Source organism: Zootoca vivipara, chromosome 1 (assembly GCF_963506605.1).
Source record: "Zootoca vivipara chromosome 1, rZooViv1.1, whole genome shotgun sequence".
Lineage (NCBI taxonomy): Eukaryota > Metazoa > Chordata > Lepidosauria > Squamata > Lacertidae > Zootoca > Zootoca vivipara.
This window is the reverse complement of record NC_083276.1, coordinates 45,395,566-45,419,178: the sequence shown is the minus strand read 5'-3', so window position 1 is coordinate 45,419,178 and position 23,613 is coordinate 45,395,566. Positions and strand designations below refer to the sequence as shown.

At 40.4% G+C, this 23,613-nt stretch overlaps 1 protein-coding gene across 6 annotated transcripts in view; it reads left to right on the top strand.

The window, feature by feature from the left end:
- The window catches only part of SIPA1L1 (signal induced proliferation associated 1 like 1), a 152,897-nt gene that overhangs the window by 107,172 nt on the left and 22,112 nt on the right, over positions 1 to 23,613 (top strand). For all 6 annotated transcript variants that reach the window (XM_035113094.2, XM_035113106.2, XM_060273729.1 and 3 more), the window contains 9 exons: positions 524 to 712; positions 2,050 to 2,224; positions 5,964 to 6,067; positions 8,641 to 8,798; positions 9,807 to 10,380; positions 11,422 to 11,696; positions 13,937 to 14,215; positions 19,838 to 19,987; positions 22,939 to 23,057. In XM_035113094.2, coding sequence (XP_034968985.2) covers positions 524 to 712; positions 2,050 to 2,224; positions 5,964 to 6,067; positions 8,641 to 8,798; positions 9,807 to 10,380; positions 11,422 to 11,696; positions 13,937 to 14,215; positions 19,838 to 19,987; positions 22,939 to 23,057 — 2,023 coding nt within the window. The remainder of the gene's footprint in view (positions 1 to 523; positions 713 to 2,049; positions 2,225 to 5,963; positions 6,068 to 8,640; positions 8,799 to 9,806; positions 10,381 to 11,421; positions 11,697 to 13,936; positions 14,216 to 19,837; positions 19,988 to 22,938; positions 23,058 to 23,613) is intronic.

Genomic DNA, 23,613 nt, shown 5'->3' with positions numbered 1-23,613 from the left:
CACAGAGGTGCTTGACTTCATGAAACAGAACCATTTTGCACATTCCTGGGAAGAACCAAAAAGTGCATGCATGAATAGCTTGTCCATCTGTTTTCCGTATTTCTGGATAACATATCGAGAGGAAAATTCCTGCATCTTATAGGAGCACAATGCCTGCTTTTCCATTTAAGGAATCATGCAAATTGAACTTGTGTAAGTTCTTCAGATATTGGTACAAAACAAGACAATGATGCACACATGCACAACTTAGTATAATTTACATCAGGCATCCCCAAACTTGCGGCCCTCCAGATGTTTTGGCCTACAACTCCCATGATCCCTAGCTAACAGGACCAGTGGTCAGGGATGATGGGAATTGTAGTCCAAAACATCTGGAGGGGCGAAGTTTGGGGATGCCTTATTTACATATTGGAATTTCTTATAACATTTGAAACACAGCACCCAGGAATCCTTAGTTCTTTGGATTACTAGCCTACCCCCACCTTCCCTTCATATATCTAAGTAAATAACTTTTGTTTCACAGCTTACAACCCTAAGAGGTTCTGTCTTGGAAGATACTATACCTTCAACTGCAAAGCACTGTACAACTAGAGGGTTGCCCTTGAAAGAGGTGCTTGAGCACGTGGTTCCTGAACTGAATATACATTGTCTCAGGTTGGCCTTCAACACTCCTAAAGTCACAGAGCAACTTATGAAACTTGATGAACAAGGGGTAAGTTCAAAATAGCAAACACCAGTCCTTTACTAGGCCAGCATTGCGATAACAGATCTACATATCTTTCTTTCACCATGTTTGGAAATTCTGAAGAAATCTACCAAGTCTATTCAATGCTACAGAATAAACGGTTTGCCTGAGATCTCAGGACTTAGAGTTTGCTGCCAAAAAAAGTGAATTAGGCAAACTCAACAATAGATATTCTGAAATGTGTACTGTTTAAAGCAGAATATTATAACTTAGCATGTTTAATTTCTTTCTGCATTGTATAATGGAAGACAGTGTGTAAGACATTGATACAAGAATTATGCCTTATTTCTCCTGCTTATGTCATCCATGACATATTAGGCACTTCTTCAGTGTTGTATCTGAAGAAGTGTGCATGCACACAAAAGCTCATACCAATGACAAACTTAGTTGGTCTCTAAGGTGCTACTGGAAGGATTTTTTTTATATTAGGCACTATCATCATACATTCTAACTAACAACTTAAACCTCTTACGGTATTAGACCTGACTTTTTAATATCTGAAGACTCTTGATACTGCTTTTTTATATCTTGAATTTCATAACTTAACTTCCTTCACTAGCTTGTATTTAATAAAGCTGTTTAGTTGGTGGTGTCCAAAACCAAAGTATTCAATTCATTGTTTGGATCTGTTCCAACTTGGTTTTCTGGCCTCGTTCGGAACTGAAAGTAGCTTCATTACTCTCTTGAATGGCATATGCTAGGAGATGGACGGGTCAGTGAGACACTGTTTAGTCTCCAGAACCTCTCAGCGGCTATCAGTAGTTTATTTATTTTATTATTGATTGAAAATATTTATATCCTGTCCTTCATCAATACGGATACCAGGGTGGAGTACAACATAAGATAACATAACAACCAAATTAATATCAATCAATCAATAACCTTTATTAGGCATGACAAGTTCAGAAGTTTCAGAACAAAATTATGGATAAAACATTCACGTTATAGACTTCATGAAAGAAAATACATATTAATTAAATTAATATTTTAGAATGATATATCAATTTTCAATTAGCATCCCCTGGTCCTCTCCACAGTGGCCCAATCTCTCTGCATAAACCGAGCACAAAAACTCAGCCACCACTAAAGTAACTCTATCATTATTATCCAACCGATGTCCTTTGCAGAGTGATTTGAAATACGTGCCTACATTTATTAGTCATAGTATTCTCATTGTTAACAGGGAAGAGGAAGAAGGCAGTAGTGACTTTTGGAAGGACTCTCTATGTTAGTCTTTTAATGCAGCATAGATGCTGCATAAGCTGATGAGAATGCAAAACTTGAGTTTCTGTTTGTGTTTACAGCTAAGCTATCAACTTAAAGTGGGGATCATGTACTGCAAGTCTGGACAAAGCACGGAAGAGGAAATGTACAATAATGAATCAGCAGGCCCGGCCTTTGAAGAGTTTCTTCAGTTACTGGGAGAACGGGTTCGGCTCAAGGGATTTGAAAAGTACCGTGCTCAACTAGACACAAAGAGTAAGGGACCCTCTCTTATGCAGATTAATAAGACACAGTTACAGCCATGGTCAGCAAACAGATTTTGACAGTGGACCTAGTGGGGAAGTAGAGAGTGGCAAGCCGCCACTCTCTCTTGTCTTTTCAGTGTGAACTTCTCAGAAACCTCCTCATGACAACACTGCAGCTTGTTCTGAGAATTTGGTTGATTGGTACAGTCGCTCATGTTGATCTTTATGGCATCTTCTCTTATTAGCCCTGAAATTTAATTTTGCTTGTTTGTTTCCATCAGTGTACACGGCATTTCACAAAATAACCTAATCAAAAGACAAGTTCCTGTCCCAAAGAGCTTTCAGCATAAATTCCTTTCTTTCTTCTTAATCTCTACATAGTTTCCCCTCAATTAAGTGCGTTAAAACATAGTTCCTGGCTTGGTTTATGAATTGCATGGCTCAAATGAAGTAAAGAGGTGACTTTTTGCCAAGATCTTGAATCAAAATGCATGTTTTTTAAGGTAAGGGGAGGAATTCGTAAAATTACTCCTGTAAACACCTCCTCAGTGTGTAGTCCTCCCGTGAAATACACACACCTATAGCTGTGAGCTTTCATTATGTAGTATTTAGATTGAGGTCCATGGTTATCTCACTTCCAGTATAGGAAATTAAAGTAAAGAATGTGTCATGACAGTATAGAAAAGCATTCGCAAACAGTGCAGTGAATTTTCTGTTGCCATGGTTTCTGCTGTTACTGATGTTTTGACTATAGGCAGCAGAGAAGGAAACGATTAAAACATGAAATAACCTAGAATATTTTAAAGCCTGTTAGATATATTTAGAAACGCCGATAAATGTCAAAATCTGTAGTACAAAACTGAAATTACTTATTCCTTTTGAATTTAAACGACCTTCCCCTATTTCTACCTAGTTATTGCCATGCAATTTACCTGTAATGTGAGGGGTCTCATGCAGGAAAATATTTAACAGGAGAAAAGGGGGAAATAATGCTGGTTCTTCTAGCGAGAGTTGAAGCACTGCTTACCCACCTACCCTGGTCTTTTCTTTAAAGTTGAACTGTGCTAAAATGCGGCTAATGTTGTTGGTGCTTAAATTTGTTATCAGCATAGACCTTTTCTGTTTAATGAGCCCTGAGTCCCTTAGTTTTTGCATGAGATGACACAAAATTGAGTAGCTATTTACAATCAACAGGTCTAACGTGATTTGATAGATGCTACATATTGCTTCGAACAGCTACAAAATGTGTTTATTATTTGGATTATTTATATGCTGCTTTTCAAACTGGCAAAACAACCATATGCTCTTTTACTCTGAAGGAAGTCCCATTGAGATCAGTTGTGTTCATGTCTAAGTAAGCGTAGATAGGAATGCAACCTAATTTTCAAAAGCAACTGATGTGATGCATGCTACTTTTGATTGATTTGTTTTTTTAATGCTCCTGTCCTCTCCCCTAAAAAAAAAAAATCTTCAAGAGTAAATCATGTTGAGATCTTTCCCAGCCCCCTGGTACCTGTGATCCTTAACTGGCTATAACAAGGAGTGTAATGATCATATTGACCAACTGTGTACTTACAATTTTCTACTTTCAGCTTGAAGATTTTCATTGCATCCCCCCAAATGTTTGTTTCCCCTATGTTTTTCACACAGTAGACTTTTTCTTTTGCTTTAAGTCGACAATGTTGACTTCAGATATAACCTCACTCATGGTTGAGGAGGACTATGGTTACTTACATGATTCCCCAGACACGAGTGTTTTATGATAAGCACTTGTTGCCTTGCTTGTAGTAATCTGCTAGTTCAGGTCTCGTTACTTAAGCGGCAAATGGCCTGGAGCCATTTGAAGATTCGGTTACTTGATTTTTATTTTCCCCTGTGTTTTAGTTCACTGCTCCATTTAGATCAGTTCTCAAAAGTTTCTCTGCACACCAGAGCTATGATTATAATCATTTATGAAGTAAAATGGATTGTTAAACTAAAAATTGTTACTATTCTGGACTTTTAAAACTTTCAGAAACTTGGTCGCATTTTACGTTCGACAAGAACCTTTTCCCAAATACTTACCGCTGTGTGAAATATGCTGCGATCCTTTCCCATCTGTTTCTCAAGTTTTAGGCCTAGGTTTTGATGTTTTCCTTCTACCAGGCAGGCAAACAAGGGACAAAATCAGCAACCCATCTAATTTGGAAGAGGGCACAGTGCAGATGGACTTTCATTAAACCATTCTGGTGTCAGCAGCAAGAGACCACCCCTGCAGAGACCAATGCTGGTTCTGATTTTAAAATGTAGTCTTGAGAGCCATATTGAGAGTAGTACTAGGGCCCAGATAGACAGTTAAAAGAGGCCTATACAACTTGTGACCCATCATAGAAAACCATTTAACAACAGTCATAAAAGGCTTATCCTCCTGGTTCCCCCCCCCATATGACTGCAAAATTGCAGAACTTTTAAGCACCTGGCACAGTGTATGTAGTAGGTGTAGATTGGTAGGTCACAAATTGTGCAGGCTTGTGTTAAAATATAAATTTATTGTTCAAATATTGAAATGGGTGGGGTTTAAAAAAATTAAATTGTAATCATAGTTTTCCTATATCAGAGCTTTAAAACTAGTCTGTTAGTTATTATATGTATTCTTTGGGTAGAGGGGATTGTAAATATCATACATAATGCATTATATTAGGGAACATTTATTGTAATTATTATTTATTTATTTATTTATTTATTTATACCCCGCCCATCTGTCTGGGTTTCCCCAGCCACTCTGGGCGGCTTCCAACCGAATATTAAAAACAGTACAGCATCAAACATTAAAAAGTTCCCTAAACAGGGCTGCCTTCAGTTGTCTTCTAAAAGTAAAATAGTTACTTATTGCCTTGACATCTGCTGGGAGGGCATTCCACAGGGCGGGTGCCACTACCGAGAAGGCCCTCTGTCTGGTTCCCTGTAACCTCACTTCTCGCAATGAGGGAACCACCAGAAGGCCCTCGGTGCTGGATCTCAGTGTCCAGGCTGAATGATGGGGGAGAAGACGCTCCTTCAGGTATACAGGTGTATGTTAGGAAAAAGGCATTCAGACATGTACTTCAGGAGAAATGTGCAGTAAAATCATAGCTGCCAAGTTTTCCCTTTTCTCGCGAGGAAGCCTATTCAGCATAAGGGAAAATCCCTTTAAAAAAGGGATAACTTGGCAGCTATGAGTAAAATGCTGGTGAATTTTTGTGCCGTCTTTCTTTTTTTAAAAAAATCACAAACTGATGCCGAAATATATCATACTCAGATTAAGATTGGGGCGAAATGAAAAAGTGGAAGCAACCAAAGGTGATAAATGATTACATCTCTACCCTGTTTCCCTGAAAATAAGACATACCCATAAAATAAGCCGTAGCAGGATTTCTAAGCATTTGCACAATATAAGCCATACCCTGAAAATAAGACATAGTGATAGGCGCAGTTCTGGAGGGCGCCAAGGAAGAGGCGAGGCTGGACACGTAATAAAAATAAGACATCCCCTGAAAATAAGCCATAGTGTGTCTTCTTGAGGAAAAATAAATATAAGACAGTGTCTTATTTTGGGGGAAACACGGTATTAGGTACTACTGTACCTCCCTTTCAAATTTTGTTTGTCTTTTTCATGTTGTTATTGCACGATTGTTCCCATAGCTGATGCTTATAACATCGTGCAGTTTTGCAACTTATGTAAAAGTATTTTAAAATAGTAAGTTGAATTTCTTTTGTTATTTGAATCTTAGCTGATTCAACTGGCACCCACTCTCTTTATACAACGTACAAGGACTATGAAATCATGTTCCATGTTTCTACTATGCTGCCCTACACACCTAACAACAAGCAACAGGTAGGATTAATTTTCACTGTGTAAAGAATTATGTAGGTCCATTGTAGATGTAACAGTAAAGCATTATTTAGCACTGTGTGAGTAAGCGGAAGAAAGCTTTTGACAGACATGATTTCCCCTCCCCTCCCCTCCCCTCCCTAGTGCAGCCATGAAAAAGAGATTAGAGGCATTTGTTTCCTGTTTTAAACTAACAGAAATGTACCATTGTATCTGAATTAGGAGGAACTAGGTTTTCTTTTGACTGCTTTGTGAACAAGTCATGGTCATAAACCTCTATTGAATTCTGTCATGTTTAAACAAGCCATAGTTTACACTAACTGGAGAGTTTGGTTCATTGCAGAATAAATTTCATGAGGTATGACACCATAGCATAAGTCTATATACAACATACAGCTATAGTATTCGAGTGTTAATTCCTAGCAACAAGAAAATACTTTGCTACTTACTGCAGTCTTGCATCTGAATCGGTATAAATGCACCAAGTAGGTTTGGAACGCTTTGAAATGACATTGCTCATTGAGTGATAATGTTTTCGCCACCCATTTGCATTGTTTCATTAAGATCCTCCAAGATGTTTGAGCTGTTTAAAAAATGGTTTTGGCGTAATAAAGAAACCTTCCAAGTGGCTGCAAGAAGTTATATTGCAGTAGACAAGTTGGCTAATGATGGCTTAAGATTTTAGGAATGAACAAATCTGGGGCTGATTTAAAGTTTGTTTCTCTTTAGGAAGCGTGAGTTAAGTAGTAAATCCGATCAGAATAGCTTTTTCAAGATCATTTGCTTTCATGTGAGAGCTGTGATGGAGTCAGAGAGAGATATGGCAGTCTGGGGTACAGAAGGGGTGTTCTCCCCTCCCCCCTTTGAAGTTTCCCTCCTTGTGAACTATCTTTTGCTGGAAAACCTTGTCTTCTTCAACTATTGCACTCGAAAAAATGAAACTTCAGACAGCCTTGGGGGAATCTTGTGTTTTTACTGCTTAGAGCCAGCGACTAAACTTCAGCCTAGTTGATATATTCAGCTTGGGGTAGCGCTATGATAGTGTGGTGTAAGTTTTGTACAAGAGCATATGCAAATTGAAGAATTTGCCTAGGTTTGGGGTAGGAAGCAGCCCTTTCATGAGTGGAAGAAATTGTGTTATTGGGGGGGGGGCTTTTTTCTACCAAGGACTGCATTCCAGGGGAAGTTAGGGTCAAAGCCAGTGCGTGGGCAATGCCAAAACCAAAAGTACATGGGGTATCCTCTCTTTTCCCCGCTTGCCATTCACATGTGGCGCTTGGCATACAGGTTGCGTCCCCATGTGCTAGAAGAAGGGCGCACTTGGATCCACCCCATGTGTCCCATGGCACTTTTCTACATTCGTAAAGGCAATGTCCAGGGGACACGGGTGGTGCTGTGGTCTAAACCAAAGAGCCTAGGGCTTGCCATTTGGAAGGTCGACAGTTTGAATCCCTGTGACAGAATGAGCGCCTGTTGTTCGGTCCCAGCTCCTGCCCACCTAGCAGTTCGAAAGCACGTCAAGTGAAAGTAGATAAATAGGTACTGCTCCTGGGGGAAGGTAAACGGTGTTTCCATGCGCTGCTCTGGTTCACCAGAAGCGGCTTAGTCATGCTGGCCACATGACCCAGAAGCTGTCTGTGGACAAACGCCGGCTCCCTCAGCCTATAGAGCGAGATGAGCGCGCAACCCCAGAGTCGTCTGAGACTGGACCTAATGGTCAGGGGTACCTTTACCTTTACCTTTAAAGGCAATGTCCAGTTTCTTTAATGAGTGATTACTATATACTTTGCCACATACATTGCCCTCTTTGATATCATTTTAATTTCTTAAATTTTTGCTAATCATTGTTTGAACTGAATGGATCTGCGGAAGTCTATGTATAGCTGGAATTTATATCTGATTTTAAAAAAACAAACAACAACACAGCACACAAAACAATTGTTAATTCAAGGAACTAACATGGAATTCAAGGGACAATAAACACGGTTCAGTTGATTGTGCCTGCTCATGAACATACTTTAATCTCATATTTTAAATACTCAGTTCTATCATATAGATGGTTAGTGCAATGCTGTAATTTAAAGGAAGCTTTCTGGCATTCTTTTCAGGAGAAAAAGAATAAGTTGACTAAAAAGCATAACAATAATTTGTTTGGTAACACTGCCACTATCAAATACAAAAACACAGTTTTAATGCACAGAAGAACATTGTCTAGGTTATGAACAATTTCTAATGGTTGGAAGAAAGTAGCAAGTAGACAAACATAGTGTTATATTACGATAAAATTGATTTTGGAGACATTCAAAATCTGTCTGTTAGGAAGACATTTCTTGGTATTAAAATAGATGTGTAGCTGTTGTTATGGAAACAGCGGGTGCAATATGCTAGTCGTTAGTTTCAGCATGTCAGATATTGGCCAATTTCTCATTTACTTGCTCAGAATAAAGCATTGAATGAAATAATTTAAAAATATTCCATGATTCGCAAACATTAATTAACAGGAATAATGCACAATATGCTATAAGGGGGTACTTCCCCCCCCCAGTACCTTATGTTTCTTTTCTTTACCCTCATAGCTCTTAAGAAAACGACATATTGGAAATGATATTGTGACCATCGTTTTCCAAGAACCTGGAGCAGAATCGTTCAGCCCAAAGAATATTCGCTCTCACTTCCAGCATGTCTTTGTCATTGTCCGCGTGCACAATCCATGCACCGACAACGTCTGTTACAGGTACCTATTACTTTGTGAACACACAGAGGCTAACTTCATACTGTTGGAATTTTGTAATGCTCCATTTTACAAAGCTTTCTTACTGTTAATTTTCAAGAAAACTATTTTTGGGTTTAACATTAAGTACTTGGCAGGCTGAGAACCAGTTAACGTTTCTACTTTTTCTTCACAGAAGAAAGAGCATGCAAGTTAATTGGATACTTTAGAACCAGATTTAGTTGCCTTGCATTGAGGCCAAGCTTGAAAAATGGCCAAGTGGGCTTCATATTAACCTGGTGATAATCCTAGCCTAGGTTAATTCAGTGTGTATGAAAATAAAATAATAAAATTCTGGCAAGTTGAAAAGCAGCCTGGAAACCATGTATGCCAGATTCATGGTGGTTTTCTTACATTGTTTATATGCATGGAGTTTCTTAGGAATTCACACCTAGGGAGCAGAGAATGTGGTTGTGAAAGATGGCAATATATTGCTCCCTCTGGAAAACATCCAAGAAGAACAGATGAACAAATTTAACATACTACCCTTTGGAATAAAATACTGGAGAGGTCAATTCTTAAGAAATAAGGCATAGTATTTCAGTAGAAATACTTTTTAGGACTGTTGTCCATGACGTCTCAGGTAGTAAATGTCTTAGTTTTTAAGGTGCCACATGACTCTTGGTTGGTCTTGCTGCGGAAGGCTAACACGGCTGCTCTGCTGTAAAGTAGTACTGTTGCTTGTTTGTTAAAGCATTGGTTCCCATGTGAAGTAGGGAACACTAGAATGCTGTTACATAAATCCCCAACCAGCAGTTCATTGTTGAGTGGGGTCGAGGTCTTTGATTCGGGAGAGAAGAGGCTGTGGCTGTTTTCTGTTCTTGTTTGTACTGCTAGGCCATGCTAACCTGTTGTAGATCATAAATTTTGCCATTTCTAAAGATCAAAGCAAAGAAGTCAAAGGTAGAATAGAAAGGTAAGTTCCGTGGAGTCAGCTCATCATTAAATCACATTTCCTTTTCCTTTATGTAGCGTTGCTGCGACGAGATCCAGAGATGTGCCATCGTTTGGACCACCAATCCCTAAAGGCATTACCTTCCCCAAATCCAATGTATTCAGGGACTTCTTACTTGCTAAAGTGATCAATGCTGAGAATGCAGCTCATAAATCAGAGAAGTTCCGTGCCATGGCCACCAGAACCCGTCAGGAATACTTGAAAGATTTGGCAGAGAAGAATGTGACAAACACACCCATTGACCCTTCGGGCAAATTCCCCTTCATCTCACTTGCCTCTAAGAAGAAGGAGAAGTCCAAGCCTCATCCAGGAGTAGAACTCCACAGTTCTGGTGCTGTTGTATGGAGTCTCCGTGCTAAAGACTATAGCAAGGGTGTAGATATAGACTGTCTTCTGGGGATTTCTAATGAATTTGTTGTTATCATTGAACAAGATACAAAGAGTGTTGTGTTCAATTGTTCCTGCAGAGATGTCATAGGGTGGACTTCAACAGACACAAGTGTCAAAATTTTCTATGAAAGGGGTGAATGTGTTTCTGTGGAGAGTTTCAAAAACCCTGAAGATATCAAAGAAATTGTCAAAAGGCTAGAGGTTAGAGTTTGTTCACTTTCTCTTTCACTCTAAATATGTAGATCTGATCTTCAGGCATGAGTAAATTCAAAGAACTGTGATGGAAACATTAACATGGTTTAGAGCCATTCTTAGATTTTGGTAGCAGATCCGTTGATAGTGAAACAGTCCCTCAACCTGTGATGTAATTTTGCAAAAATATTAATGGAAATTATTTTCTAATTCTTTTCCCAATTCTCCAAAGTTGCAATTGGACTAGGACAAAGAATACTTTTTTACTTATTGCCCGTTGCTTGTTCAGGTCCCTGACATGTATCAAATATTATGCAAGACTTAATATTATAGTTTTTACTTATTCTAGTACAATACATAGCAACTGCATTTTACTCTCTTATTCAGAAAATAGCAGTCTCTATGTCATAAAGAAAAGCTGCATTTGTCTATTGCATTCAAAAATATTCATAATTAGCAGGATCACTTAACCAATAGAACAAGTTTGCATTTTCTGTAGATAGCTGCATGCCAATAAATAAGATGACTAAATTATAAAGAATCACCAATTTATCGAATCAATAGGGATATAATAATAAAAAGAAACATTCTGTCAGCCTAACAATGAATATTGGTATATAACCCCACCCATGAATATTCCATGTGTATTGCTACATTACCTTAATGCTTCCATAATTTTCATAAAGTTCTAAAGCCAGTCATTGTGTTTTATTTTTCTGTTGGAAGCCGCCCAGAGTGGCTGGGGAAACCCAGCCAGATGGGCGGGGTATAAATAATAAATTATTATTATTATTATTATTATTATTATTATTATTATTATTATTATTACAAAATCTGACAGTGCCTGGATTTTCATCCACTAGTAACCTAGCCAACTTGCACTGAAAACTGTACACAGCAGTAGCTGTCAAAATAAGGAATATAATTGTCCCATCTTGCTTCATGTACCGTTTTTTTATCGCCCCATGTATTTGTCTCCCATTGAATGTAATTAATTGCACTAAACTCTTCCCATTGCATCCCCCCAACCTCTCTCTCTCCACTTCTCAGCTTGTGACAAAGGGCTGTGAGTCAGTGGAAATGACTTTACGTCGCAATGGACTAGGCCAGCTTGGTTTCCATGTGAACTATGAAGGAATTGTGGCAGATGTTGAACCTTATGGCTACGCTTGGCAAGCAGGATTACGACAAGGCAGCAGATTAGTGGAAATTTGCACTGTGGCTGTAGCTACTCTGAGCCATGAGCAAATGATTGATCTCCTGCGGACTTCAGTTACTGTGAAGGTTGTCATTATCCCACCTCATGAGGATTGTACCCCACGAAGGTAATTTTTTTGCTGGGGTGGTGGTGGTGGGGATAAATGAGTTATATCTGCTGCTGACTTTTTCAGGGTATTCTCTGAATTTATAAAGCAGAAATTTTGTTCTAACTTAGTCTACTTTATATAAAAATAAAGAGTCTCGTTTCACATTAATTTGGCTATAGGTGTAGAGTCGTAGGTGGTTACTGTTTTTAAAGGGGACCTATTTATTCTTATGGTATGGGAGTGCTTCTGCATTGCCGTTGATATGTCAAAGCATCCCACTGGATTGTGTTACATATATAATGTCTCTGAAGGAAGCATTGGTGATGCTGAGTATTCTCAAGTCAGAATGCCAGTGCTTCTGTTTGCTTACTTTCTCACTAGTCAGTTAATATTTACGTAGCTTTTGAATAGCTGCATCTCATCGCTGCATTTATGTCGGTGATGCTCACTTTTTAAATAAATGCATGTGAGATCCTGCAAAATCTTTAAATGTCATATGGCCATTTTAACACTTCACTGAATAAAAATACCATTTGCACTTCAAGCTGGGGATATACATATATACTTATTTTGAAGGAGCCCCTGCCTGTTTTTATTATTTGGATCCTTCAGCCTGACCTCAGAATAACTTGAGACGAGTCTCACCTTTTACTTTAACTCTCTATACAAAAGTCAAGTGCCAGGGTATGAAAGAATAGAACCTTTTTCCTGTAGAAGGATGAACAAGTATTATGTGGAAGGCTATCTCATTTTCCTAGGTCTGTGTTAAGTGCATGTTTTAAGATAAGTCAGCTCAAAGTTAGGGCAATTGATGTTTACAATTTGGCAAATGTTATTAGCCATCTTTCATATTGTTGCTTTCAGATATTTTTTCAAAAACCACCTGTTGATATAATATAAAACTTGCATAGCCTTGAAGTAGAAGAATAGAACAGCAAGGCAAGAAAACCCTGTCATTTTTGAAGTTCAATATTTTCAGTTATTTCCTAAATGCAATTCTTAAAATAACATTTAGGCTCCAATCCTATACCCAGTTTCCTGAGAGTAAGCCCCATTGATCTGAGTTCCATTTCCAGGATCTCTGAATCCAAACCTTACTGCATAACCCTAAGCATATTTATTCTGCTGTAAGTCCCACTGAATTCAATCGGTCTTTCTTCTTTCTCTTTTTACGATTGTAATTGATTTTTATTTTTGGGAAGTTCAGGTGATATGACCAGACTTCTGTTCCAGAGACTATGGGAGATAACAAGTATTAGACATACAGAAACATTAGTTAGTTTAAGTCAGTTGATTTCCTTGTGCCTGAGTATGACTTGATTGGCTAGTGCCCTATAAATTAGGGATAGAATTAATGTGTAATTAACCAGCCTGGGCCATATTTAGCATTCAGAGTAGGGGTATCACAATTGCTGTCATATAAGGGTTGGGCAGTGTTCTCAAAGCTACGAACATGAATTTGACCAAACTGCAGGAGGCAGTGCAAGACAGGAGTGCCTGGCATGCTATGGTCCATGGGGTCACGAAGAGTCGGACACGACTAAACAACAACAACAACAACAACAACAACAACAACAACAACAACAACAACAAAAGGGTATATGACACGGGTGGTGCTGTGGGTTAAACCACAGAGCCTAGGCTTGCCGATCAGAAGGTCGGCGGTTTGAATCCCTGCGACGGGATGAGCTCCCGTTGCTCGGTCCCAGCTCCTGCCAACCTAGCAGTTTGAAAGCACGTCAAAGTGCAAGTAGATAAATAGGTACTGCTACAGCGGGAAGGTAAACGGCGTTTCCGTGTGCTGCTCTGGTTCGCCAGAAGCGGCTTTGTCGTGCTGGCCACATGACCTGGAAGCTGTATGCCGGCTCCCTTGGCCAATAAAGCGAGATGAGCGCTGCAACCCCAAAGTCGGTCATGACTGGACCTAATGGTCAGGGGTCCCTTTACCTTTAAAGGGTATATTGCAAAAACCTTGGTTTTCGAGCAGCTTAGTTCTCGAACGTTTTGGCTCCCGAACGCCGCAAACCCAGAAGTGAGTGTTCTGGTTTGCAAACTATTTTTTGGAAGCCGAACGTTCGACGGGGCTTCCGATTGGCTGCCAGAGCTTCCTGCATCCAATCAGAAGCCGCGCTTTGGTTTCCGAACATTTTGGAAGTTGAACGGACTTCCGGAACGGATTCCGCTTGACTTCCAAGGCAACAACTGTACTTTTCTCCCTTATTTCAGAGCTGCATTATGCTTTCTTCTTTCTCTTTCAGAAGTTTTTCAGAAATTAATCGCATGCCGGTGATGGAATACAAAATGAACGACGGCGTTCCATATGAGTTCAAGTTCCCTTTCAGGAATAACAACAAATGGCAGCGAAATGCTAACAAGGGACAAGGGCCTCATGGGCAGCAAATGCCATCCCAGATGCAAAGTCCCGCTACCACTAGGGTTGCCTCAGGGAAAGGTGAAGGGAAAATGCCTCCCCCAGAGCGAGCAGCCAATATTCCACGGAGTATTTCTAGTGATGGGCGGCCACTGGAGAGCAGAAGGTAGATAACTAATTTGTGTGTTGTCTTTCCTCCAAGGTATGTTGCAGCATTATGAAACTTTTGAAACTACAGCAATAAGAATCCTCAGGCACACAAGTTCATATTCCAATTCCCCTGCTTCTTATCCAGATCAAATCTGACCCCCCCACCTCACCAAAATGTTTTTATTCACTTCCAGAAAGTATTTGGGATCTGAAAGAAATGACACTAAACTAATTCACAGCGTTTGGGGATTAACTCATAGTCTTCAGGTGCCAATTCTAGTCATTCCACCTTACTTTTCTAGTAACTGGAGTATGAATAAATGCACATATACTCATGTCCCTCTATTGTTGAAAAACTTCTTTTTTAAAAAAGAAAAACACCCCTAATTATATTTTCCTCTCCGAACCTGCATAAACACATATGCCTGTGTTGTCTATCTATATTATGTGTGTTATCTTTATTAAGAAAAGAGCATCTTGTACGGCAAGAAAGGCAAAAGCTGTTCATACTGGAATATGAAAGAATCACCTATAGGTGTGCCATTTAGCCCTTCTGCTTGTGTTCACATTTGGCAAATTGCTCCAGCACTCTTAAACCTTATTTTGCACATTGAAATCAATGGATTTTGAACTTTTTAGGGGATTAACACATGTTGAAGTTTGGTTGGGGAAGTGGAAGGGCTAGCTTTAAAGTACTGTATATGAATAACACAGTCCATTGGAAGAAAGGCCTCACTATAGTAGCCTTATGAGCTCTAAGCCTGTGGTCAGCAAAGAAGGGGGATAGTTCCAAGATAATTGTGCTTCTCTTTCCTCAGATATTCTTTGCCAGCTTTTAGGCGAAATGTCATTATAGCATTGCAGTGCCCTTTACTTGGGGTACCAATACCTGTTGTTGCAATTTTAGATCTCATCAGAATTCTCTTCCTTCTGTAGAGAGCGTGTGAAGTCTCTGGCTGATGCTGTTTCTACAATACACAATTAGTTTTACACGTAAAAAAGCACCAACCTGTTTTGTTCATTCTGGATTTTCCCAACATTGCTGAAATGCAGAGCGAATGTAGTCTGAAACACACCATTTCTACACTCTCTTGTGCACACCAATAGGACCAAGTAAATTGGCCCTTTTTTTTTCTTTTTTGATCACTTGATACCAACTATGTTATGCTTCCTGCCATTTCATGGTATCATGTGGCACAGCCAGTTTTGCCTAGAGAGCCGAGCTTTGACTAAAGCTCAATTGACATTGATAGAACAAGCCTGTGTGCTCTTGGCTGTCATATGTTCTGCTCACAGCAAGTCCTGAGCACCGTAGAGTGTTGCTGCCATGAAATGTACTTTTGCTTTATCTCTCCTACATCCCTTCTCCCCTCAATGAACTAGTTCACAGCTGAAAAGAATCACTGAAATTAAAAGTGTCAGTTATTACTTTCTACAGTATACAGTATACCCTTGATGTTGGGTTTCTGCTGTGTTCAGGTGGGCCAGTTTCATTTCTTTGTTTTGTTTTGTTATTTATATGCCACCCCTTCATCCAGTATAACCACAGGGCCACTTCTTCCAAATGTGTTAGGAATGCTGGGAGCTTGTTGTTAGTTGTAATTTAGTTACTGCTTTTGACAAGAATGGGCTTCTGTGGTACCTCCCCATCTGTGTAATGCTGTCCTCGGGGAGGCTCTCCTGACTCCTTCATCACATATCTTTAGGCACAAGGTGAAAACATTCCTCTTCTCCCAGGCCTTTGGCTAGTTAAGCCACCTATGACCCTCTAGACTGGGGTGTGTGTGTGTTATTGTTTTGTTTCTTATTATGCTTTGTATTTTGATACCGTAAGGCTCCCTGTGCTTGCATGAAAAGTGGTATATAGACAATAAATAAGTAAAAATAGAAAGTTGTTGTGATAACAAACCTGATGAGCAGATAGGGTTGCCAGACTCAATAGTGGACAGGACTTCTGTGCCTTTAATTGACCTGCTCTCTTTTGAGTCTGGAAACCTTAAAGAGAAACCAGCAAGACCCTTTGTTTAATTTCCAAGCAAATGTTCTGCTGGTTTCTCTTTAAGGTTTCCAGACTCAAAAGAGAGCAGGGCAATTAAAGGCACAGAAGTCCTGTCCTCTATTGAGTCTGGCAACCCTATAAGCAGACAAAGATTGGAAAACGCTTTATGACGCACATTTTGCACTTGCTCAGGAAAAACTCCTATTGAAGACAGTGACTTGTAGCCAGTGTATATTTGCAGTAGCAGAGAGCACAAGGTGTGGCATCCAGATTTTGCAAAACCACCCTATCCACTGCAGCAGCTCCCTTGCCATCTGAAGAGCTATTCTTGAGGGGTGAAGCACCCTCTGGAACTCTTGAGGATGGAGTAAAGAGGGCTGTGGTAGGTGAGGAGGAATCACTGGAAATCAGGTTCTCCGCCTTGTAAAATAAAATCACTTTCCAGGAGCACAAAGCCACCTTTGGGTAGAACCCTTCGGAGCTTGCTTCCAAGTGAACCTGTGTTTAATTGAGCTGTAAAGGCACTATATTGGCAGTCACTCCTTAGGCAGCTTGCAAATAACATTTTTAGTTTTCTGCTGCTGCGTATATCATTACCTAACCCATTTTATAACTATAGAATTCAGGGACAAGGCATAGCAGGAGACGTTTTGTAATATGTCCAACATATTTTTGAGGCAAGTACAGGAAGCAAAAAGCAGGCGCCCTCAGGCACAGAAGCAACAACTAAAATAAATATTTAAAAGAAACGCAGGCAGAAGAACTGCCAAAGAACAGCATTACGAAACCTCAACATGAATTTCAGAACAAAATATTTTCGGTATAAGCATATTATTTGTCTGAAAAAAATAAACTTTGCAAATGGGAAGCTTAGAAAATGGCTTTAATGCCTCAGTGAATATGCAGAGAGCTTGAACTGATTCAAACTGTCTGGTTCTCAATAATAGCACCTCAAAGCCAATACTTTTGCTGCTGTTAAATTGGATTTCTGCCCCAAGATGCAGTAGAGAATTTTTTAAAATGAAATTTAGTCTCTTGCAGCCAGGCAGCCAGCATTTAGTGATTAGCAGGCAAAATGGTCGGGACATGAACTTCAGAGCAGTCATCTGGTAATAATAATGTTTTGCCTGTTTTTTTTGGGGGGGGGGAACAGCCAAGACTAAAAATACTGATTTGAGCAAAATGGCAGACACCTCATTTCTAGGGGTGCTAGTTGACCAAATAAAACAACCACCCTGCTTAGCTTTGCAAATATGCTAGCCGTTTAATAGTGGCACCATATTGCCCAAAACAATCCTAGTCTACTAATGGTGTTTTTGTTGGGTTTTTTTACTCCTAAGATAGCAGTTCCGAGACAAGAAAGGAGAGAAGCTGAAAGTTTTGGCTGTGCTAGGTTTTTTTTGTGTGTGTGTTTATTATTTACATTTAATATTATGTACATTTCAAATCTTTGTAAGCCACTCCACCTTAACAGCAGTTGTATCGCATACCGTGGAAGGCGGGGGGCATGACAAGACCGAACCTTCCCAGCTAGCCAAGCCGCCTGTTTTTTTTCCAAAGGCAAGCCTGCTGGCCACCAGCCCAGAAGAGTCTTATCTGGCTGTTATTTTATATTATATTTGTTGGTTGATTTTCTTGCAAAGCAATCCAATGTCATTAAAGCCCGTTATAAACAATAATGAAAACCTAAAAGCACAGCCTGTAAACGCAGGTAAGCAAAAGGCAGGGCTATGGGTCCCACCCCACTTGAAGAGGCCACAATGACATCCTTCAAGTGAAGGGCCAAAAGTCAGGGAATAGGCCTTTTCATTTGTGGCCTCCTGCTTGTGGAATGCTCTCCCCAGGGTGGCTTGCCCAGCACCATCTTTATCCAGCTTTAGGCATCAGGAAAAGACTTCTCTTTTCTCGTGTTGCCACCTTCCAAATCAGAGCTTTCCAAACTTTTCATGTTGTTGACACACTTTTTATACATGCATCATTTCGTGACACAGTAATTCAGTTTTACTACCAAACCAGAGGTTAAACTAATCCCTTTCCAGCCCCGGGAGGAGCACAGGGAGTGTTCGTGTGACACACCTACACACTGCAGCCGACACACTAAAGCAGGCATGTCAAACCTGCGGCCCTCCAGATGTTTTGGCCTACAACTCCCATGATCCCTAGCAAGCAGGACCAGTGGTTGGGGAAGATGGGAATTGTAGTCCAAAACATCTGGAGGGCTGCAGGTTTGACATGCCTGCACTAAAGTGTTGTGACACACAGTTTGGAAAGCTCTGCTCCAAATAGTCCATGGACAAGGCATACAAAGAAGGGACTCAGATGGTGATCACAGGGTCTAGGTGGCTTCATGTGGGGAGAGGCAGTTCTTGAGGTAGTGGATCCTAAGCTACATAAGGCTTTAGGGGTTAGAACCAGCACTTTAAATTGAGTCCAGGAACTAAGTGGTACCCAGAATTTGTGTTATATGTTCCAACCATCCTGCCCCAATCAATGGTCTGGCTGCCAAATTCTGTACCAGCTGCAGTCTTCTTAGACTGTCTTCATAGGCAGTCCAGTGTGTAACACATTGCATTAGTCCTAGAGTTTACCAGAGCACAGACAACAGAGGCTAGGTAGTTGCTGTGCAGTGGTAAAGCTGGGCCACCATTGGAAGCTGAAAGAAGGCTGTGATCTACTCAGAACCCACCTGGGGTTGAGCAGTGCTGCGCTCATCTGTCAGCTAGCCAGCCAGCAAAGAAAGTTTCCTTTTCATACATATGTTTTGCACTGTCTCAGTTGTACGACTATCTCCCTGCTGGACAGTTTAAAGAACGCCCAGGGAGGCTCATATCATAAAAACAGAAACCGTTTTGAATGTATCACCACCTGTGAAACAGTGTGTGTAAGTAAATCAAAGTGCAAAGTGAGTTCAGGGACTGGTTGGGTGAACAGGCCATTAAGCTACTGATTATGCCAGGTGTGGGGAACCCATAGTCCTTCAGAAGTTGCTGAACTACAATTCCCAACATCCCTGGCTATTGCTCATGTTTGCTGGGGCTGATGGGAATTGTAGTTCATCAACATCTGGAGGACCAAAGGCTGCTCACACCCGGCTTATGGCAAACAATTGTCTTTTTATACTTGTTGAGAGCTATTAAAAACGAAGTATTCCTGTGATGCAAGGACTTGTATCTGTAAATAACCTGCATCATGTTTCTTGACTGTCCGAGGAAATATGATTTTGCAAAGTTGTGGCATGTTTTGCAGATCATATTGGTAAATACAAAGTTTTTAAAAAATGGTTTGCTAAAACTTCTTCTGATGTGCTTAGTTAAATCACATTTTATTTGGGATTTGGATAAAATATGCTACATGTTAATATTCCTTGCTTGCAAATAGCAAATGCAACTCAGCAACTTTATTTCTGGAACTCCTTGGATACAGTCATTTCTCCCCTTTGTCACTCCCTAATCTTTCCCACTGTTCCATAGGGAGCAGGTTAATAGAGGAAAATGCATACTGTCCTCCAGCTGGCTTCGTTTTTTTACAGTCTCAATGAATTGACACCGCTGATGTGGCAGTTCCCACAAAAGTGTTGCTGCTTTGTGCTGCAATGGTTCCTTTAATAATGTAACGTTTGGGATTGTTTGTATTGAACAGATTATCCCCTGGCTCTGATGTCTACGTCACCGTTTCATCCATTGCCTTAGCAAGATCACAGCAGTGCCGTAACTCTCCCAGCAACTTATCATCTTCTAGTGAAACTGGCTCTGGTGGAGGCACCTACAGGCAAAAATCTATGCCCGAAGGGTAGGCCCTCGTATGTTTATTTTGTGTATTGTTTCGTTGAAACTGGAGAAGGGTATAAATTAGTACGGTACTCAGCCCCTTTTCAAGTGTTGTTAAACTCACTGGGCTGGTTCATACATAGCACTACACTATGGTTTACTGCTATGTGTATCAGGAGGAAGAAGCCCAGAGAAGACTCATAAACTCATGCTTTCCCCTCCCCTTCTCTCTTCATCCAAGTAGCTTGGAGAAGGACTTTGCTAGCGTTTCCCCTAATTCTGAGTGGTTTTCTACAACCAGAGATATTGGTTTGAAACAAGCCAGAGATAATGGTTTGAAACAAGCTTTAGTCAAACCAATATCTCCAGCTTTCATAAGCAAGCCATGGTTTGAAGTTGGCTTGGTTAGAAACTGACCAGCGTTTGTTTTGACTTAGCCTAGGCATCCCCAAACTTCGGCCCTCCAGATGTTTTGGACTACAATTCCCATCTTCCCTGACCACTGGTCCTCATAGCTGCCAAGTTATCCCTTTTTTTAAGGGATTTTCCCTTATGCTAAATAGGCTTCCTCGCGAGAAAAGGGAAAACTTGGCAGCTATGCTGGTCCTGTTAGCTAGGGATCATGGGAGTTGTAGGGCAAAACATCTGGAGGGCCGCAGTTTGGGGATGCCTGACTTAGCCTGTCTTTAACTCTTAAGGCAGATCGTATATTAAAACTCAATAATTGTTTTATGGAGCCAATTCCCCGAATAACATTCTGCTTCCATGAGGTAGCTTTCAGGCAATTCCTACTGGTGAGTATATGTGAAAATATTTCAGAAGACTTGTATCTTCCAGTCTTGAAATACAGTGTTGCTGAAAGGCAACCTATCAACAGTCCCAACTCATGAAATTGTCTTGAAAACGATAATATATATTGACATATTATTTCCACTTCTAGACATCTTTTTGTCCATCTTCTATCACCTACCCCCCAAATACTGTTTATGTAAAATGTTGTACTGCAACTGGCCCTGTATGTCTTCGCACTTTGTTATTTGTGAAAAATATCCAATTTTGCTAGTTGACATGAGAAGGCCATTGTCCCTCCACATTGTTTATTAGCTGTAGTTTTGAATGGGAACCCCAGAATAGGAGCAATTATGCACTTTCAGAGTTGCGATGGCATTCTTGCATGACAGCTGCTATGTCTGAATCAGAAAATGCATCACATCCTTGATAGAGTTGGTAGGATTCCTGGCTATGGCTGTGTTCTGAAAGTCCAGATTGTAAACTTGAATAAACAAGATAGCAGCAATAATAAAAGTTTCTATCCATAGTCACCAGGCCAACAAATCTTCATTATCACCTTTCCACGTTACTCATCTTCTGTCGACTCACTCACATCTTTTCTCTGTGGCTATTTACCAGTGCTGAAGCTGTGAGCCACAGGGGATTATAGCATTGTTAAAATGAATGACGAATTTGATTGCAGCCAACAGTTCTGAATGGTTTAAGTGATTGAAATCTAGTGGTTACAAAGTCTACCCATTTTCAGATTGTTAGTATGAAGGAAATTAGAGTGCAATTGTTTCATACAAGTGGCAATCAAAAATATTGAAAGCTGTAGTGAAGTGACTAAAGCAGAGTGCAGAAATTCACCCATGAACAGCCACTTCCCAAAAGCATTCCAGTATCATACAGGGCAATCATATGCATATTTACTCAAAAGTAAATCCAATTGTGTTCAGTGGGAATTATTCCCAGGAAGGTGTGTATAGGGTTGCACTCTGAGGCTTTCAAGAATGGAAACCCCTTACTGTCAACTTTTCCCTTGAGAAAAGACCAGGTAGAGGGAGCACACCCATTGGATTCCACTGCTTTCTCTCCCCTTGTTCAGTGTTTTCCCAATGAGAAGGTTGGGTGGGGCAAGGAAGCTCACCAATTGGACTTTGCTGCCTAACAGCACCCTACACACCTCAGGAGCCTCACATTCGTGTTGTAAAATTATGTTAAATAAATCAGCTTCAATGAGAGAGTTGTCTATGGGAAAGGCCAGGTGCAGTGCTCTGCTAACACTGCTTCTAGACTCAAGGTGCTCTACACACCTGGCTTGTCTAATTGTAATGTATTAGATGTGCAAAGTTCCTGCAAATGCACACTGATAATGTTGATCTATTTGGATGCCCAGGATGCATTTTTAGAATTAGTGTACCCACCCCGGTTCAGTGGGGCAACAGTTCTTTTGGTACCATTTCTGGCACTGAAACTGCAAGGATAATTCCACACCTGTCACTGTCTTACTGTGCTTCCCCTGATATCTGTGCTGCCTCCATCCAAGTGGGAATCTGAGCCACCACCTGTTCTTTTCCTTCAGTAACCCACAAAGTCACAAGTAGGAGTGGTATGACAGATGGGCCCACTCCCTCAGATTGCACCTCCATTGTGTACAAATCTCAGTTGTGTACCATACAAAACTTTTCCATTTTCACATTTGGGAGGTCTACTGAAAGGACTGCTTGCCAATTCATGGTGAGGTGTCTTTTGCAGAGAATCCTTAAGTATGACTGAAGCCCTTTGTTTTGTTGCTGACTTTGGCTCTGATGGCCTTTTGGGGTTAGCAATGAAAGGAGTATTTGTTGTTCATGTTCCATCTTTAAGACCAGGATGTCCAGGAATGGCCATCACAAGATCACATATTTCATGTTTGGGTCAGTTATTACCACAGTCCTTTAAATCCCGGCTCTTCATACACTTGGCTGGCAGTAGTGGAATTTACCTATGAAGGGTGTTTGGCAGTTGAAGTATATTCTCAATTCATAATCCTAGAAACAGAAAGTCAGAAACCTCCACAATAAGAAAAGCATAGCTTTTTCTTCTTTCATCCTTTGTATCAGAAGTACATTGTGTAAGTATGGCTTCTTGATGTAAAGAGATGTTTGCTGTATATCACATTTACCATGTATGGGACTAAAGAATAATTCTTTACCACAGGTTTGGAATGAGTCGAAGATCTCCTGCCTCCATCGACAGACAGAACACAGATACGAGTGGCAGTGGCAAATCCACCCCCAGTTGGCAGAGAAGTGAGGATAGCATTGCTGACCAGATGGGTAAGCAATAACTTCTGCAGCATTTAAATGGTTTCCCCCACAAGGTGACTTTGGCAACCTGTTCCTTCCTTCAAAGGAGCAATTCCTCTTTTTTTTAAATGTTACTCCTGTTAGTGAGAATGAATGATTAAATGTGAGGTATACTGTCATTGCACTTTGTGTCCTTGAGACCTGGGAACATCATGTGATGTAGAAATAAAGTTCTCTAGAGAATAGATCAGTTCAGTGCCTGGGGCATCTTTAAGAACCAGTGCAGGCACAAATGTTACTTGGCCTTACAGTGGAACCTCGGTATATGAATTTTCGGTTTATGAACGCCGCGGACCCATCTGGAACGGATTAATTCATTTTCCATTACTTTCAATGGGAAAGTTCGCTTCAGTTTATGAACGCTTCAGTTTATGAAGAGACTTCCGGAACCAATTACACCCTTGCTTCAGTTTATGAACGCTTCAGTTTAAGTACTCCGCGGACCCGTCTGGAACGGATTAATCCACTTTCCATTACAGTGGTACCTCGGTTTATGAACACAATTGGTTCCGGAGGTCTGTTCATA